This window comes from Ciconia boyciana, chromosome 9 (assembly GCF_034638445.1).
Source record: "Ciconia boyciana chromosome 9, ASM3463844v1, whole genome shotgun sequence".
Lineage (NCBI taxonomy): Eukaryota > Metazoa > Chordata > Aves > Ciconiiformes > Ciconiidae > Ciconia > Ciconia boyciana.
This window is the reverse complement of record NC_132942.1, coordinates 44784951-44800261: the sequence shown is the minus strand read 5'-3', so window position 1 is coordinate 44800261 and position 15311 is coordinate 44784951. Positions and strand designations below refer to the sequence as shown.

The 15311-nt window shown below is 60.9% G+C and overlaps 3 protein-coding genes across 5 annotated transcripts in view; 2 read left to right on the top strand and 1 right to left on the bottom strand.

Moving 5' to 3' along the window:
• The window catches only part of GALNS (galactosamine (N-acetyl)-6-sulfatase), a 52709-nt gene extending 52602 nt beyond the window's left edge, over positions 1–107 (top strand). The window contains exon 16 of one of the 2 annotated variants that reach the window (XR_012044118.1): positions 13–107. The gene's annotated coding sequence lies outside the window, so the exon portion shown is untranslated. The remainder of the gene's footprint in view (positions 1–12) is intronic. The other variant, XR_012044119.1, reaches the window with a different exon arrangement.
• Positions 108–2960: 2853 nt separating this feature from the next.
• On the top strand, positions 2961–7817 carry APRT (adenine phosphoribosyltransferase). The gene is made up of 5 exons (XM_072872549.1): positions 2961–3118; positions 3329–3432; positions 5078–5211; positions 6151–6229; positions 6371–7817. Exons 1-5 carry the CDS (start codon positions 3039–3041, stop codon positions 6511–6513), a joined length of 540 nt encoding a protein of 179 aa, XP_072728650.1. The 5' UTR covers positions 2961–3038; the 3' UTR covers positions 6514–7817.
• A 1425-nt stretch (positions 7818–9242) lies between these two features.
• Positions 9243–14551, bottom strand: CDT1 (chromatin licensing and DNA replication factor 1). 2 transcript variants are annotated; one of them, XM_072872548.1, is made up of 10 exons: positions 14055–14551; positions 13441–13605; positions 13132–13349; positions 12432–12626; positions 12176–12321; positions 11475–11578; positions 10997–11185; positions 10465–10599; positions 10183–10384; positions 9243–10078 (listed from the first exon to the last, which is right to left on the bottom strand). In XM_072872548.1, exons 1-10 carry the CDS (start codon positions 14415–14417, stop codon positions 9915–9917), a joined length of 1881 nt encoding a protein of 626 aa, XP_072728649.1. In that variant the 5' UTR covers positions 14418–14551; the 3' UTR covers positions 9243–9914. The 2 variants fall into 2 exon arrangements, with proteins under 2 accessions (XP_072728649.1, XP_072728648.1); XM_072872547.1 differs by having other exon boundaries at positions 9245–10078; positions 12432–12629.
• Between the last annotated feature and the right edge of the window lie 760 nt (positions 14552–15311).

Here is a 15311-nt window from a genome sequence, read left to right as displayed (position 1 = left end):
TCTTCCTGGCAGAACTGATGGTGTCTGAGAGGCCTGATCCCGCAGCAGAGGAGGAGAGATCCCCCCAGCTGCTTCTTCACCCGGCTGCTGGACGCGAAGGGACCGGTGGGAGCCCTCGGCAGCTCGTCCTGGTGAGAGCTGCTGGTTTGCCTGGGGTCGGTTGGCATGAGGGACCTGGGAACCTCGCTTAGCCTCCAGAAAAATGTGGCGGTGTCTTCTGCTAGTGACGGTGGTGATTGTGTAGGAGGGTCACAAACAAGAAAAGTGTGATGAAGACCCCAGCTTACGGCTCCTCCATTAGCGAGAGGCAGAAGGCAGGGGTGCCTGGTGTTTGCGCTGCAGGCAGGCTGCAAAAGAGCCCTTTCCCAGCTCCTGCTTATTTCCATGGGTAGGCAGATAAATTCCATCACTTCCATCCGCCAGGAAGAAGAGGAGTTGCTGGAATAGCTCATTTCTCAGTATCTCGGTTGGTAAGGTTGCAAGAGAAACCCTTCCAGTTCATCCAAGGGAGCGAGGGTGTTGCGAAGCCCCTGTTCCAGTGGAAGGCCATGTGCTTCCTCCGTGTTTGCTTCACTGGAACAGCTGCTAGAGAGGATTTTTCTGGTGCCAAAGAGATAATCTGACTTCAGGGAAAATCTTAGTCTGTAAGGGAATGGTTGTGAAAGGAGGCATGCTGACCTCCTGCACGGGATGTCTCTGGCAATGGAGAGCTTAACAAGAACGGGAGCAACCTTTGCACTGGCCTTCAGCTCGTCTCGTTTGCACCTCAGGCAGACATCCATTAAACCGGTGCCTTTTGCTGTCTATAGAGGAATTAGGAAGAAAATAGAGCAGTGGAGGATTCGGTGTCCGGCAAATGATTCCCGAGGGTTTGCACCAAGCACTGGGAAGTACGTAATGACACAGGACGTGTCGGATGCTGGGATGCGGGCAGAATCGGGTGTCTCGTGAGCCTTGCTGTGCATATGAGCCTGTCACGGCTAAGTTGCTCCTCCTGTGCAAGAGCCACTTCTCGTAGCTGGAAGGACCCATGGGGCCGTTGGGAGCGACTGGTCCAGCAAGAGTAGGAGAAAGCAGCTCCTGCGTTCGTTACCAGGCCGCCGCAGCCCTGAGCACCCAGCCCACAGGGTCCGCACCAAGTCACTGCAAAATACCAGGATAGCTGCTGGCACGCTGGCACACACCTCGAAGACAGACCCTGACGGCTGTCTGGAGGGCGTGGAGCTGAGCTGTCCCCATGGCAGCTATCAGCAGCAAGCACTGAGCTTGGCCAGGGGTGTTGCGTGCTAGAACTGCCTTTGCTTTTTGCAGCGGGTTGTACCCAGATGCATTTGGTCCAGATCCGAGTCGTGTTTGCCAATGTTAAGAGGAGCTCTGTGCTCATTCAGCAGTACGTCTCCTGCCCGCAATGGATTTTGCATGGACAAATGGCTATTCACCCATCAGGCGATGGGAGATAGGAGCTGTGTGAGGGTGTCCTGACCTGCTGTATGAATGAGTGACACCAATAGCCGCTGAGCTGTTAGTCCAGGACCCAGGGCACTCAGACCGGCTGTGTTATCATCCCCCATGAGTGTAACCCAAACCAATGGTTTTAACAAACACAAAACGCGATTGCAGGAGTTCACAAGAGGTGACGAGGGACAGAAAAGCAGGAAGTAGCAAGGTTGTTAGGACTAAACTATCTCTGCAAGGCGCTGGGCAGGGGTGAAGGGGGGTGGAAGGGTAACTCGTGGGCACAGGACTCCTTTCCGAAGCTGGCTGGGGCAAGGCGGGGTCCCAGGGCTCCATGCGCTGGGGAAATACAGCTCCACACGCTGCAGGTACCAGAGCACTCTTCAGAGGGGAAAGTGGGGCTCCATACACTGGGGTACCTGGGCTCCATGCAGCGGGGGCACCCAGCCTCTGTGCACCGGGCTACAGAGCACTGTGCGGTGTGCATGGAGGTATCGGGGCTCCCCGCTTTGAGGTACTGGGGTGCTGTGCACTGAGGATACCTGGGCTCCGTGCTCCAGGATAGCAGAGCTCCATGCTCCAGGGGAGCAGGGCACCATGCACTGGGGAGATCGGGGCTCTGTGTGTCGGGGTACCAGAGCTCCATGCACCCAGAGTTGGGGGGATTGGGGCTCCATGCACTGGGGTACCAGAGCTCTATGCACCGAGGGGACTGGGGCTCTGTGCCCCGGGGTGCCAGAGCTCTGTGCACAGGGGGATCGGGGCTCCATGCACTGGGGAGTCAGGGCTCCATGCCCCAGGGTACCAGACCTCCACACACCGGGGGGTCGGGGCTCTGTGCATGGGGGTGCCGGACCTCCATGCACTGGGGTGGTGGTGGGGGGGGTGTCAGGACTCCATACCCCGGTGTAGCAGAGCTCCGTGCACCGGGGGGGGTCGGGACTCTGTACCCCGGTGCAGCAGAGCTCCGTGCACCGGAGGGGTCGGGACTCCATACCCCAGTGCAGCAGAGCTCCGCGCACCAGGGGGATCAGGACTCCGTACCCCGGTGCAGCAGAGCTCCGTGCACCGGAGGGGTCGGGACTCCATACCCCGGTGCAGCAGAGCTCCGCGCACCAGGGGGATCAGGACTCCATACCCCGGTGCAGCAGAGCTCCGCGCACCAGGGGGATCAGGACTCCGTACCCCGGTGCAGCAGAGCTCCGTGCACCGGAGGGGTCGGGACTCCATATCCCGGTGCAGCAGAGCTCTGCGCACCAGGAGGATCAGGACTCCGTACGCCGGTGTAGCAGAGCTCCGTGCACCGGAGGGGTCGGGACTCTGTACCCCGGTGTAGCAGCGCTCCACGCACCGGGGGGGGTCGGGACTCCATATCCCGGTGCAGCAGAGCTCCGTGCACCGGGGGGGGGCCGGGGCTCCGAGCACCGGGGTGCCAGGCCTGCACGCTCCCGGCTGGCAGAGCGGCCCAGGCCGAGGCGCCGGCGCCCCGTGCAGGCCTTCCCCGAGGGCGGCGGGAGCCCCGCCCCGGCCCGGCCCGGCCCGGCCGGCGCTGCGCGGTGCGGTCTGCGCAGAGCGGGGCCGCCATGAGCGAGGAGCGGCTGCGGCGGCTGCGGGACCGGGTGCGGCCATTCCCCGACTTCCCGGTGCCCGGCGTGCTCTTCCGGTGCGGGCGGGGATGGGGCCGGGACTGGGGCCGGGGCCGGGACTGGGGCTGGGGCCGGGGCCGGGGCCGGGACCGGGGTCGGGGCCGGGGCTTGCAGCCAGCTCCTCTCCTCACTCCCCATCCTTCCCCTCGCCTGCTGCCAGCGCAAGGCAGGACCCGCTTCCCCTGGGCTTAGGCTAGCTGACTAACCGCTCTCCTTTCTCTTTGCAGCGATATCAGCCCCTTGCTGAAGGATCCCGCAGCTTTCAGGATTTTGATTGATCTTCTGGAAGGTCATTTGAGGGCATCTTTCCCCCAAATCGACTTCATTGCGGGTGAGTTGTTGGTTGAAACATCTCTGAGGCCAGTGCAGAGCACCCTGTCCTCAGGCTGCCTGGGCGGGAAGCGTGGGGAGACTCCGCTGCTAATACACTGTAGCCCATGGACGTTAGAACCCCCCGAATGCTGGCCTCTACCGTTCGGTAACACCGGGACAGGTTATACCCTTAACTTCTGTAGTTTCCTGAAATACTGGTTTTGGAGGTGGCAGATGCCATCTGATGATGCTTCAGTGCCAGTTTCATAATTCGTTGCTTTCATCATTTAAAAAAAGAGTCGGGGAGTACTGAAAGTCTGACGTAAAGTCTTACAGGCATGCCTGTAGGGTCTCACGCAGTCCCCACGGCAGGCAGACCCTGTTCCAGCATGTTTTCCTTCTCGGGGCCTTTTCAAGCCAACAGAAACAGCCTTTGTGGTGAGAATGCCTTGCAACACACCTATGAGAGGCTGCGAGTGGAAGTGCTGAGGAAGGCAGCGCTGCGGCTGGGCAATAGCCCAGAGTTCAAGGAGTCTAGACCAAACCTGGGCCAAGTGCCTCATGATAACCGAAGTCTGTCCCACGGTGGTGCAAAGTCCCTGGCTGTGTGGCCGAACTGATACAGGGGCTTATCCGAGCTTATCTCGAAGAAGAAGAGCTAAGAGCTTGGCCACAGCAACCCCAAGCAACGCTACAGGCCTGGGGAAGAGTGGCTGGAAAGCTGCCCGGTGGAAAAGGACCTGGGCGTGTTGGTCGACAGACGCCTGAATATGAGCCAGCAGTGTGCCCAGGTGGCCAAGAAAGCCAATGGCATCCTGGCTTGTATCAGGAATAGTGTGGCCAGCAGGACTAGGGCAGTGATCGTGCCCTGTACTCGGCACTGGTGAGGCCGCACCTCGAATGCTGTGTTCAGTGTTGGGACCCCCGCTACAAGAGAGACATGGAGGGGCTGGAGCGTGTCCAGAGAAGGGCAACGGAGCTGGGGCAGGGTCTGGAGCACAAGGCTGATGGGGAGCGGCTGAGGGACCTGGGGTTGTTGAGCCTGGAGAAGAGGAGGCTGAGGGGAGACCTCATCGCTCTCTACAACTGCCTGAAAGGAGGGTGTAGAGAGGTGGGGGTCGGTCTCTTCTCCCAGGTAACGAGTGATAGGATGAGAGGAAATGGCCTCAAGTTGCGCCAGGGGAGGTTTAGACTGGATATGAGGAAATTTTACTTCACTGAAAGGGTTGTCCAGCATTGGCACAGGCTGCCCAGGGAAGTGGCTGAGTCCCCATCCCTGGAGGTATTTAAAAGCCGTTTGGATGAGGTGCTTAGGGACATGGTGTCGAGGTGGGCTGGGCAGTGTTAGGTTTACGGTTGGACTCAATGATCTTAAAGGTCTTTTCCAACCTATACGATTCTGTGATTCTGAGGGGAGGCAAAATGGGCTGATGGAGGGATCGATGCGGTGCCCCGCAGCCCGTCAGCAGCGCATCTTGGCGAACACGGGCAGTGCAGGAGTGTGGTGTGTGTTTTCGACCCGTAGAAATGACTGTAAGAGCAAATTGTTTCTAGAGACCCCCCTGTTCTAGAGAACACAGGAAGATAAACTTGGGGTATCGTGCAAAGACACCCCCAGTCGAATGGCTCTGTTCTGAGTATTTGTGCTGCTCTGCTCCCCCCAGGCCTGGACTCCCGTGGCTTCCTCATAGGCCCCCCCCTGGCTCAGAGACTGGGGGTCGGCTTCGTGCTGATACGGAAAAAGGGGAAGCTTCCCGGTCCGACCGAGTCGGTCTCCTACGCCCTCGAGTATGGCAAGGTAATGCCTGGGGAGGAGAAGAGGGTCTCCAGGCTGGCTGAGGGAGGGCCAGGGGGTGTCAGCAAAGGGGACAGGGTGATAAAACCAGCAGGGGGGTCCCCAAGCTGGGTTTCGCAGCCAGTGCTGATGCCGCAGGCAGCCTGGCACGGCACAAACTTCAGGAGCGGCGCTGAGCTTCACCGTACCCCGGCACGGCAGCTCCCTCCCCGAGCCATGGACACGCGGCTTGTGTCAGCGAGCCCTGCTGTGATTTTTTGTGGGAGGTGATAAGACTTGGTGCTAAATTGCTTTCTTTGGCTTGAATTCAGGGGCATGAAGATGAAGTGAGTTTCCCACTCTTCCAGTAAGTGCTATAAGTAAATGCCTTTATTGCATGGCTTCAAAACAGAGTGCTCGCCTCGTAACACCGCCGCCTCTCTGATTAAAGAGCAGAGGTGTAAACCTAATAACACGCTACCGCTGGTAACTAACGGCAGCCAGGGACCGGCAGCAGAAACACCAAACCTAGGCATTATTGATGAGGATTGTTTGGGCCAACTCCTCCGCGGGACAAGTTCATCTCACACAGGACATGCCTGTGACAGTTTGGATCTGGCTTGGCCGTGCTGTCAGGGCAGAGCGCTCCAGCCCAGTGCATTACAGGAGATTTTCCCCAACGGAGAACTCCTTCAGGATAAGGTTTCACGATGGGACCATAACTCACTTGATGAATGTTCAGGATCTTGACGTGCCAGAGGGTTGGCCCAGCAATCACCTAACCCACTATATATTTCCATGGCACTCCCCTGTAGCTGGAGTATGTGTTTTTGGGGTTTTAGGTGCTGAGTGTTAAGGTTGATCTCGCTGAAGACTTGTCTGCATTCCACCACGTGTTAGCAGTTTGTGAAGCGCTTCTCTGTAAGGCAAGACTAAAATGAAGCTACTCTTTCCACCCTGCAGGCTGAACTCGAAATCCAGAGTGACGCCGTGGAACCGGGACAAAAAGTAGTTATTGTAGATGACTTGCTTGCAACTGGAGGTGAGAGAAGCAGACGGTGTTCGAGCACGCGTAACCCACGTACGCGTGCGTTGGGAGCAGCAGGGAGGGAGCAGCAGGCGTTTGAAGCTTATCACTGCTCCTCGAGTGACGATGTTTCTGCTCAACCTCTGTGTCGTGCAGGTACCATGTGTGCAGCCTGCGAGCTGATGAAGAGGCTGAAGGCTGAAGTCCTGGAGTGCCTGGTGATCATAGAGTTAAAACTCCTGAAAGGATCGGAAAAGCTCAAGTCCATCCCTTTTTACTCTCTGCTGCAGTATGACTGAGGAGGAGCTGGGAGAAGGGAATGCACTCCCGGAGCTGTGCACAAGTTTGGGCTTTATTCAGTGACTCTTTCTCAATGTCATGAGGGGGTGGGCAGGGGGGGAACCCACAGTTTTGATCCTGGCCAGATGCTATACAATTGTAAGTCCTATTTATTTTCCAAGCCACAGATTAAGGTGCGTTGAGTGTAAGGATCCTTTTTGGAGTTCATCCTTTTGGGAAGAGGGAACAGCCTGATCATTTTTGGGGATGGAGACCAAGATGCAGCTTCACTGATTCTTTTTAAGAGACCAAAGTGAAAATACTGCTGCTGAGGCAGAAGTCTGATAGCTTTGGGGGCCCAGCATTCCCTTTCGGTTGAGCCGTGCCTGGTCAGCCTCCTAGGAGCCCACTAAAAGTCTGCCAAAGAAACACAGAAGATGGGCAAAAAGTGATTATTTGTCGAAGGGATAAATCCCTCTGTATTTAACCTCAGAGGACGGTCTGGTTGCTCTCTGCTGTTGCTGACACGAGAATAGGTTGCTCTTACATTAGGGTAGTGCGTGTTAAGGAGAATTAAGCACCTGCCCAGCCCTGTGCCCTGAAATCAGGAGGCAGCCACTGCCAGTGCAGCGGAGGTTGCTGCCGTAGATGAGCTCAAACACCACGTCAGCTTGCAGCTCGGCTCGTGGTCTCCTTCCCTTGAGACCGCAGAAGGCCGAGGGTCTCCATTGTAGGAAGCTGTCTGCCTTCCCTCGGTCCAGGGTAGTTCTTAGCAGTGGGTTTTGCAAAACTAGGAGCAATCTACATGATGGGGAGTAGCGCACAGGCAGTGAGGAAGGGGGCTCTGCACACGCTCAGGGCTGTCTGCCTGTCTTCTGTCTGGCAGCACTGGACAGAAGCACCTACCAAAGCCTGCAGCTCCAGCCAGGGCTGGCAGCTTTTGTTCAGCACAAGTTCCCCATCTCCTGCAACGCATTTGACTCCCTGTGCTGCTGGCTCCCCTCCGCTGTGTTCTTGGGGCATCAGGATGTTGAAAGGACGATGCCAGTTTGGAGCCTGCTCTTGTTGGTATGTTTGGCATCAGGTAAGGCCACAGAAAAGGTGTTATGCTTGCAGCCAAGCTCCGGCAGTCTCACTTAGGTTGTGTGATGGATGAAGTGGGGTTTGGAGGTGCTCCCTATAGCATGGTTCAGTTTGGTCACAGGAGTAGCTAAAACCCAGCGTGCCAAAATTTTGACATGCCTGAAAACATTAGGGACTGTGTCCCTGTCCTAGCAGGGGCTGAACTTGCTGGTAAAATAAATGTGGACTTATTTTTTCTAAACTGTCTCAGAGCTGTTCTTGCAGTAGCTGGAGCCATTGATTACCCTTGTGAGTGTCTTCCTCCAAACCCAGGCTGTCAGTGGAGAGCAAGGCTGTGGCGTGAGCTCCCCCTTGCCACCCCAAATGCTTGGAAGGAATCACTTGGAATCACCAAGCAGTTCAGGTATCTTTTCTCTGTGCCTGGCACCAGCCTCTAGCTGGAGGGGGGTACCCAGGCTGGTCCTACTAGGTCGCAGTGAAAGTGCCCAGTGCCGGTGGGAGTGTAGACTGAGCCCCCACAGCTCAGCTCACCTTCCCCACCCTGCCCTTACACTTGTAAGGGTTATTATAGCTATTTTTATCACCGTTTCCTGAAAAGCCACTTCAGTGGCTGCTCAGTTTGCGCTGAGAAACACCATTCCCCTGGGAGAAACCTACCCCAGGGCGCTTGTTTTCACAGCCAGCCCCTGCGTGGAGCCAAGGGAGGCAGCGCCTTGCACACATACTTGGCCCAAGGAGAAGGGTCCCTGCTGCGAGATAGAGAAGGGAAAAATTAGTTCCACCCCAAAGCCGTGGAAAGCAGCTGCGTGCTGTGGAAGCGAGCGTAAGCCCTGCCGGTGCCAGAGCTGGCAGCGTGCAGGGCCAAGGGGTGACATCAGGGAACCCAGGGACGGTGCCTTCACGTTGGCCGGGCTGTGAGCAACCGTTGATGTAATTGCTTGTAGAGACAGGTTTTTGACAGAGAAGGTTTTTGTCCCAAGCAGCAGAACGGGAGCTCGCTGCGAGCTCCCCTGGGGCACGCGTGTGCCTGCCAGGCTGCTGAAACCAGTTCCTGAGGTCCGTCCACCCCAGCCCCGTGCATCCCTCCAGCCTCCGGGCTGGGTTTGAACTCTCCTCCCTGGAAACAGGGCTACCTCCTGCCAGCAGTGCTGGCCAACTGGCCTGCATGACGGCAGGCAGGGTCCTGGGAGAAGAGAGCCTGGCTGCTCCCTCCATCACCGATGCTGCCAGCCTCAGAGCAGTGCTTCAGGTGGGGAAGCTTCCCCAGGCCAGCATGGTCCCTCACCCCGAGGGGATGAAGGACAGTCACCTTTCCGTGCGAGTCCTTGATGTCCCATGCTAAAACCAGCCCGGTTTGGCTCAGAAAGCCGTGCGAGGTGTGCCCGATGTTGGCACGGGGCAGCTCCCACCTCCTCCCCTGTGCCCACGCTGCCCCTCCTGCAGCAAGCGCTGACCTGACCTGGGCGCTGGGCCACGCTGGCACCTCTGCAGCAATCGGCACCCTCTTTGTCCCTCTTCGCGAGCCACTTCAGCCAAGTGACCCTGACTTTTCCCCTGGGGACCCCCCCCGCCATGCCCACCCCCAGCCCTGCCTGCTCCTGTCCCCACGGGAGCCGCTCTGCAGTTCTCTGTTTGCAAAAGCTGCATTCAGGTCCCTGCAAACCCACGCTCACTTTTTCCAGTAAGTCTTTTCTCCAGGAGCTGGATGACGACCCAACCCTTCCCTGCGTGTGCCGGCCGGCGCCAATTGCCATGGAGAACCACAGGGCTAACGCGGCGCAGCCAGGCAGCTCACCGAGGAAGAGCGCTGGGTTAACACCACTCAGCTATATTAAAACATTTAATACAAATATGTTTTGACAAGTCCTGTAGTTGTTTCCAGCGAGCGCTGGAGATGCGTTTTCCCTCCCTTAAAAACAGAACAAGGCCCAGAGCTCCAAAAACATCAATTTGTGACTTCTTCTCTCGCTCCTTCTTGCCCGTCACCCCCTCGCCCTGCCCAGCCCTGCCTCCACCTCACCAGGGCCCAGTTCATGGAAGAAACCTCCTGCATGAAACCTTCAGAACACAGCAAAGCCAAGAAGAGGCTACTGGCTCCTCTTTACCGCTTGCATCGTCACCCCAGGACGCAGGACTGCCTGCCTTCAACTCGAGGGTTAGGGGAGCTACGGTCCTCGTGGACCCTGGCAGATGAATTCATTAAATTAAGGCATTTTGCTCTTCCTCAGACATCCCTGAGGATGAGCCTCCCGTCAGCCCACACCAGATCCCGGAGCGCAGTCGGGATTTGCTACATCGAGAGGAGATTGCACAGGGGAAGCTTCGACCCTTGGGGGGCTCAGAGGGCTTCTGCCTCCTTTGCCGCCTTGGCGAGCCTCTCCGCGACGAGGCCGAGGTCCTTCCCCTTGTCCAGCTTGATGTACGTGTCCGTCCTGAGGGTGTGAATCCCCACCCAGTCGGGCAGCAGCTCTGCGAAGAGGCGCAAGTGTTTCTCCATCTCGCCTGCAAAAAGGAGCGGCAGCCGCCAGGTCAGAGCTCAGCTCCCCAGCCCCTTCCTCCCGCAAAGACCCTCCTGTGCCGGCGAAGAGACCCCCCCCCCTTCCTACCGGGAGGCATCTGCACGTCGTAGCTATCGGCCATGCGGGCACAAGCCACCTCCATGGTCAGCGCCTGCTTCTTCTCGGCCACGAAGACGTTGCGCAGGATGCGGGCCATGGCCGGCAGCCGCCCCAGCATGGCGAGCCGCTCCTCCTGCCGCGGGTCCCGCGTCATCAGCGCCTGCAGCTTCTGCGCCTCCTTCGCCCGGATCTTGGGGAGCAGAGAAGATGGGGTGAGACGCAGGCAGGTCCCCCCAGCACGGGCGTTACGGCCAGGACCGAATTACTCACCCTCTCGAGCAGGGCCTGGGACACCCCTTTCAGAGCGCTGGAGGTGCTGGCAGGGGACGGTGCTTTGGAAACCACCGGTTCCCCCGCACTGGCTTCAGCGGTTCTTAAGGCCAGGTTGGCAAGAGCTTTTTCCATCTGCTCATGTGGAAGAGGGAGGAGGAGTTGGGTTACAGCTGGGAGCCACTTGCGCTGGATGAAGAAGTTTCCCCTCCACCGCCCCCGCCACCACCCCGCAAGCCCAGCACGTCTGACCCATCCCTGCCTGCACGGAGGACAGCTCGGGGTGCTTCATCTCCTCTCCCAGCCCCAAAGTCAGTGCTGACGGCTCCTCTAGCCCAAAACCAGTCCTACACCGCAGCCTGCAGCGGTAACAGCCAGGCTTGCGTTCCCACCTGCCTACATCTCACAGTGCTCCGCGTCCTGCGGCTCTGAAGCGATCCTTCCCGACCCTAGCCGGTAACATCTTCCCAGAGAGACGGCTGGTCTGAGGTCTGCCAGCCGTAGACGGAGCCAGACCCCGGTCCTGACTCACCTTGGGGGTCAGCATCCCCCGAGCCGTGCTCAGCACCTCCTGGGCCGTGGTGAGCCTGTCCTCCTGGGGCAGCCGCGGCAGCTCCGCCGGGCTGATGTCCGGCACCTCGTCCACATTGAAGCGGGGATGCCAGCGGGTCAGCTTCTCCTCCGGCACCACCATGGGAGGGCTGAGGGCGGCCAGGAATGCCTAGAAAGGGGCGAGAGCTGCGTCACGGCACCTGTGGGACAGGTACGGGGGAGCCGGCCATTGCCCCGTGCTCCCAGCACCGCTTGGCAACACGCGGCAGCTGGCTTGGGAGGAAATTCAGAGCCATGAGAGATTCCAGCTGCCATCCTCCCCACCCACGCCTGCCCGCCAAGAGCATCCCACAGGAACCAGCGATGTCCTTCAGCCTGCTCCTTCCACCCGCTTCTCTAGATAGCGACCAGAGCAACCCCAGACCCCAAAAGCAGAGGGTGCCAGGGGGGGGCCTCACCTTGTGGTGCTGCTTGACGATGTTCACCAGGTTGCGATTGAACTCCTTCCTGCGCTCCAGCAAGCGCGATGCCGACAAGTGCGGGCGGCCATCCACTTTCTCCTCTGCCAGGAGAGATACGAGTGTCACCCATGTGGCATCTCGGCAAAGCGTGGCGACACCGTGCCAGGGCCCAAACCTCGAGAGCCTCGGGAAGGACAGGATCAGAGCCCCGCCATGGGGCCGAGTCGCTGCCACAATCGCTGCCTATCATCCTCCCACTCACCCAGAATCACAGAATCGTTTAGGTTGGAAAAGACCTTTAAGATCATCGAGTCCAACCGTAAACCTAACACTGCCCAGCCCACCACTACACCATGTCCCTACGCACCTCATCCAAACGGCTTTTAAATACCTCCAGGGATGGGGACTCAGCCACTTCCTTGGGCAGCCCGTTCCAATGCTGGACAACCCTTTCAGTGAAGTAAAATTTCCTCATATCCAGTCTAAACCTCCCCTGGCACAACTTGAGGCCATTTCCTCTCGTCCTATCATTTCCTTCCTAACCCCAAAAGTGTTTTTCCACTTTCAACACACTCAGGCCCTTATGGGTCAGATGATTATCTAACGGACCAAGCAGAGAGCATCCCTGGGGATTCAGGGATCCCAGCCGGGACCGAGCGTGCCCCAGCTCTCGGAGGTCCCCCCCAAGCCGTACATACCTTCCCCCAGCACCGGCTCCAGCGTGAGCTGGTAGTCAGACTTCTTCACGTCGTTGCTGAAGGTGGGGATGTTCTTCTCCCGGCGCAGTCTGTACGAGGTGGGATACACCGCCTTGATCTGCCCCACGTGCCGCTCCTCAAACTGCCTGCAACAGCACCCGGCGAGGTCAGGAACCCCAAGGGCTGACACCAGGGCATCGGCCCCCACATCCTCAGCCGGGACCCCGAAACGGGCTGCCCGCTGCTGCCAACTTACTTGCGCATCATGTCCTGCACCCCCTGCTTGACCTTCGCGAAGGTGATGGTCTCGGCACGGTTGAAGAGCATCCCGGCGATGGTGTCCATGCTACGGAACATCTCCGCCAGCACCTTGAACTTGTAGGGCAGTGTGAGCCCCGGGGGCAGGTCCTGCGCGAGGGTGTGGAACCGCTGGTACGCGGGGACCTTCTCGCTGCTGGGAAAGGAGAGGGGTCAGCGTCCCCCAGCACACAACAGCCACCGGGCACGGTGAACGTGGTGCTGGGACAGCCCCAAGGGCGCAGCCGGGAACCGAGACCGGCCAGGACGGGGGTTCCACTGCCGACAGGGCTGACCTCAGAGCTGCGTGCCCACCCCGGTTTGGGGAGACCGCTCTCCTCTCCCCATCGCCAAACCCTTCTCTGAGCAACCTGTGCCAGTACCTGGGTCACATCACCCACCCTGGGGACACGGATGACCCAACACTCATGGCAGAGCCAGGGTGGCTCAGACCACGCTCGAATGCTTCAGAGAAGCCCTTTGCAGGCAGCAGGGCCGGTCCAGCACTCCCGCTGAGCCCCCACACCCCCCTCACTGGGGTGGGAAGACCCCTGGCAAAACCGCTGCAGGGCTGAGCAGCGGAGGAGGGCTGCGGCGGTCACCGGGACACCCCGATTTCCCCTCCAATCTGGGGCTGCATCCCCGAAGCCGCTCCTCACCCGGCCTCTGCCGCGGGAGCTGCCGCCCCGGTGTCCCCAGATGACCGCGCTCCCGGCGTAGCTCCGCTTCCCGCTTTCTTCTCACGGATCTGCAGCTCCAGTTGCCGCACTCGCTCCAGGCGGCTCCGCAGGTCGGGGCTGGCCCCGGCGGGGACGGGTGGCAGCTGGGCCAGCGCCTTCACCCTCCGCAGGCGGCACCGCAGCCCGGCCAGGTCCTCCTGGGTGGGGAGGGGGCACATGGTCAGAGCAGGGCTCAGACAGCAGAAGAAACACAAAAAATGGGAGCAGAAAGCCAGGCTTGTCCCGTACCCGCTGCAGGCGCCTGGTTGTCCCCGGGGGGGCTGTGCCGGGCTGTGTCCCCCTGTCCTGCCCCTGGCCGGGGGAGCGGGTGGTGCCGGCCGGGGGGTCCGCTGCTGGGTCCAGCGAGGGCAGCGTCGGGGGCCGAGCAGTGGCCGGAGGTGAGTGGCTGGTGGCCTGCGAGGAAGCAGAGGAGCGTTAGCCCGGGGATGTGCGGGGAACCCACCCGCCGGGACCCCCTCCCCGGTGTGCCTGTGTCCCCAAGGCCTTGCACTGGGGGGGAAGCCATAGGGGGATCTGCACCAGGGGCAGGGGGCAAACCCTGGGGGGGTGTCTGCATCAGGAGAAGGGGGGCAAGCCCTGGGGGTCTGTACTAGGGGAGGGGTCAAGCCCTGCGGGGGTCTCTGCAACAGGAGAAGGGGGACAAGCCCTGCGGGGTCTGCGCTAGGGGAGAGGGTCAAGCCCGGGGGCGGGGGGGTGTCCTGCATCAGGAGAAGGGGGGCAAGCCCTGGGGGGGGGGTCCTGCTCCGGAGACAGTGCCCCGGTTTTACGGTGTCCCCCCCATCCCCATTTCAGGGCCGCAGCCCGGGGGGAACGGCGCATCCCCGACCCCGGCAGCTCCCTACCGCGGCCGGCGGCCCCGGCTCCGCATCCCGGTGCAGCTCCAGCCTCTTCCGCGCCGACTTCCCGCTCGGCTCCCCGGGCCGGGCCCCGGCCGGCGACTCCGCTTCCATCTCCCGGCGGCTCCGCTTCCTGCCCGCCAGCCCCCGCACCGCCGGGGAGCCGCCGCGGGCCGGGGTGCGCGGCGAGCCGGGCAGCGGCGGCGGGCGGGCGCTGAGCCCCGCCGGGGCACCGTCCTCCTCCGCCTCCCGGTGCACCGGGGGCCCGGCAAGGGCGGCCTTGAGCCGGTGGCCGCCGCCGCGCTTGGCCGGGGCTCCGGTAGCCGCCTTGGTGCGGCCGAAGAAGTCGGTGAGGCGGAGCTGGGCCATGGCGGCGGTGGTCCCGGTGCTGGTGCCGGTCCCGGTGCTGGTCCTGGCGCGCCGACACGTGCACCCGCTACCGCGCGCGCCAAAGCCCCTTGGCGGGAACCCGCGTGGCCACAGCCCCGCCCACCGAGGGCCGGGAGGAGTCACGTGGGATGGAATTGGCGCCACGGGGCTCTTAAAGGCGCCGTGCTTCCCTATAGCGGGGCTGCATGTGGGGGGGCCGGGAGGGGGTTGCGGGGGATCAGACCCGTTCCGGGGCGCCTCCGGCCTTGCCCGGTGCCGCAGCGGGTCCGGCTGGAGCCCGGTGTGCCCCGCCCGCTGCGGGGACTGGCCCTCGGCTGGTGCGGGGTGGGGGGCACTGCAAGCTGGGGGACCCTGAGCAGGGGGGGAGCGGGGCAAAAGCAGGGCAAACAGCATGTGCCATGGCGCTGGCCCTGGCTAGCCCCTGGGCTGGCAGTCACCCCTCTTATCTGCTCTCCCCAGCGCGCTTGGGGCCGGGGAGCTGCTTATCTGCAGCTTGCATGGGTCAAGCCCTGCGCGGCTCCCAGCGAGAGCTCTGCGGTGGCTGCGGGGTCCCTCGAGGGACGCTGCCACCGCTGCCTTCCCCCATATCCACGGTTCCGGGCAGCGGTCGGTGCTCCGGCTAGGCACAGCCGTGGGAACAAGGGGCACCCACAGCACCCCCTGCCCCGGCATCCCCCTGCCCCACGGCGTGGCCGTGCGCTAATGGCCACGGATGTGGGAGAAGCTTGCTCGCCCATAAAACGCCTCGCCGGGCACTCAGGCCGTGCCCGCAGCACATTACCAGGCCGTGCCGTTCTCCAGCAACTCTCTTAACGCCTGAGCGAGGCCGGCAAAGTGGAGCGGGGCTACTCAGGGCCGGATTCGGCTGTGCGA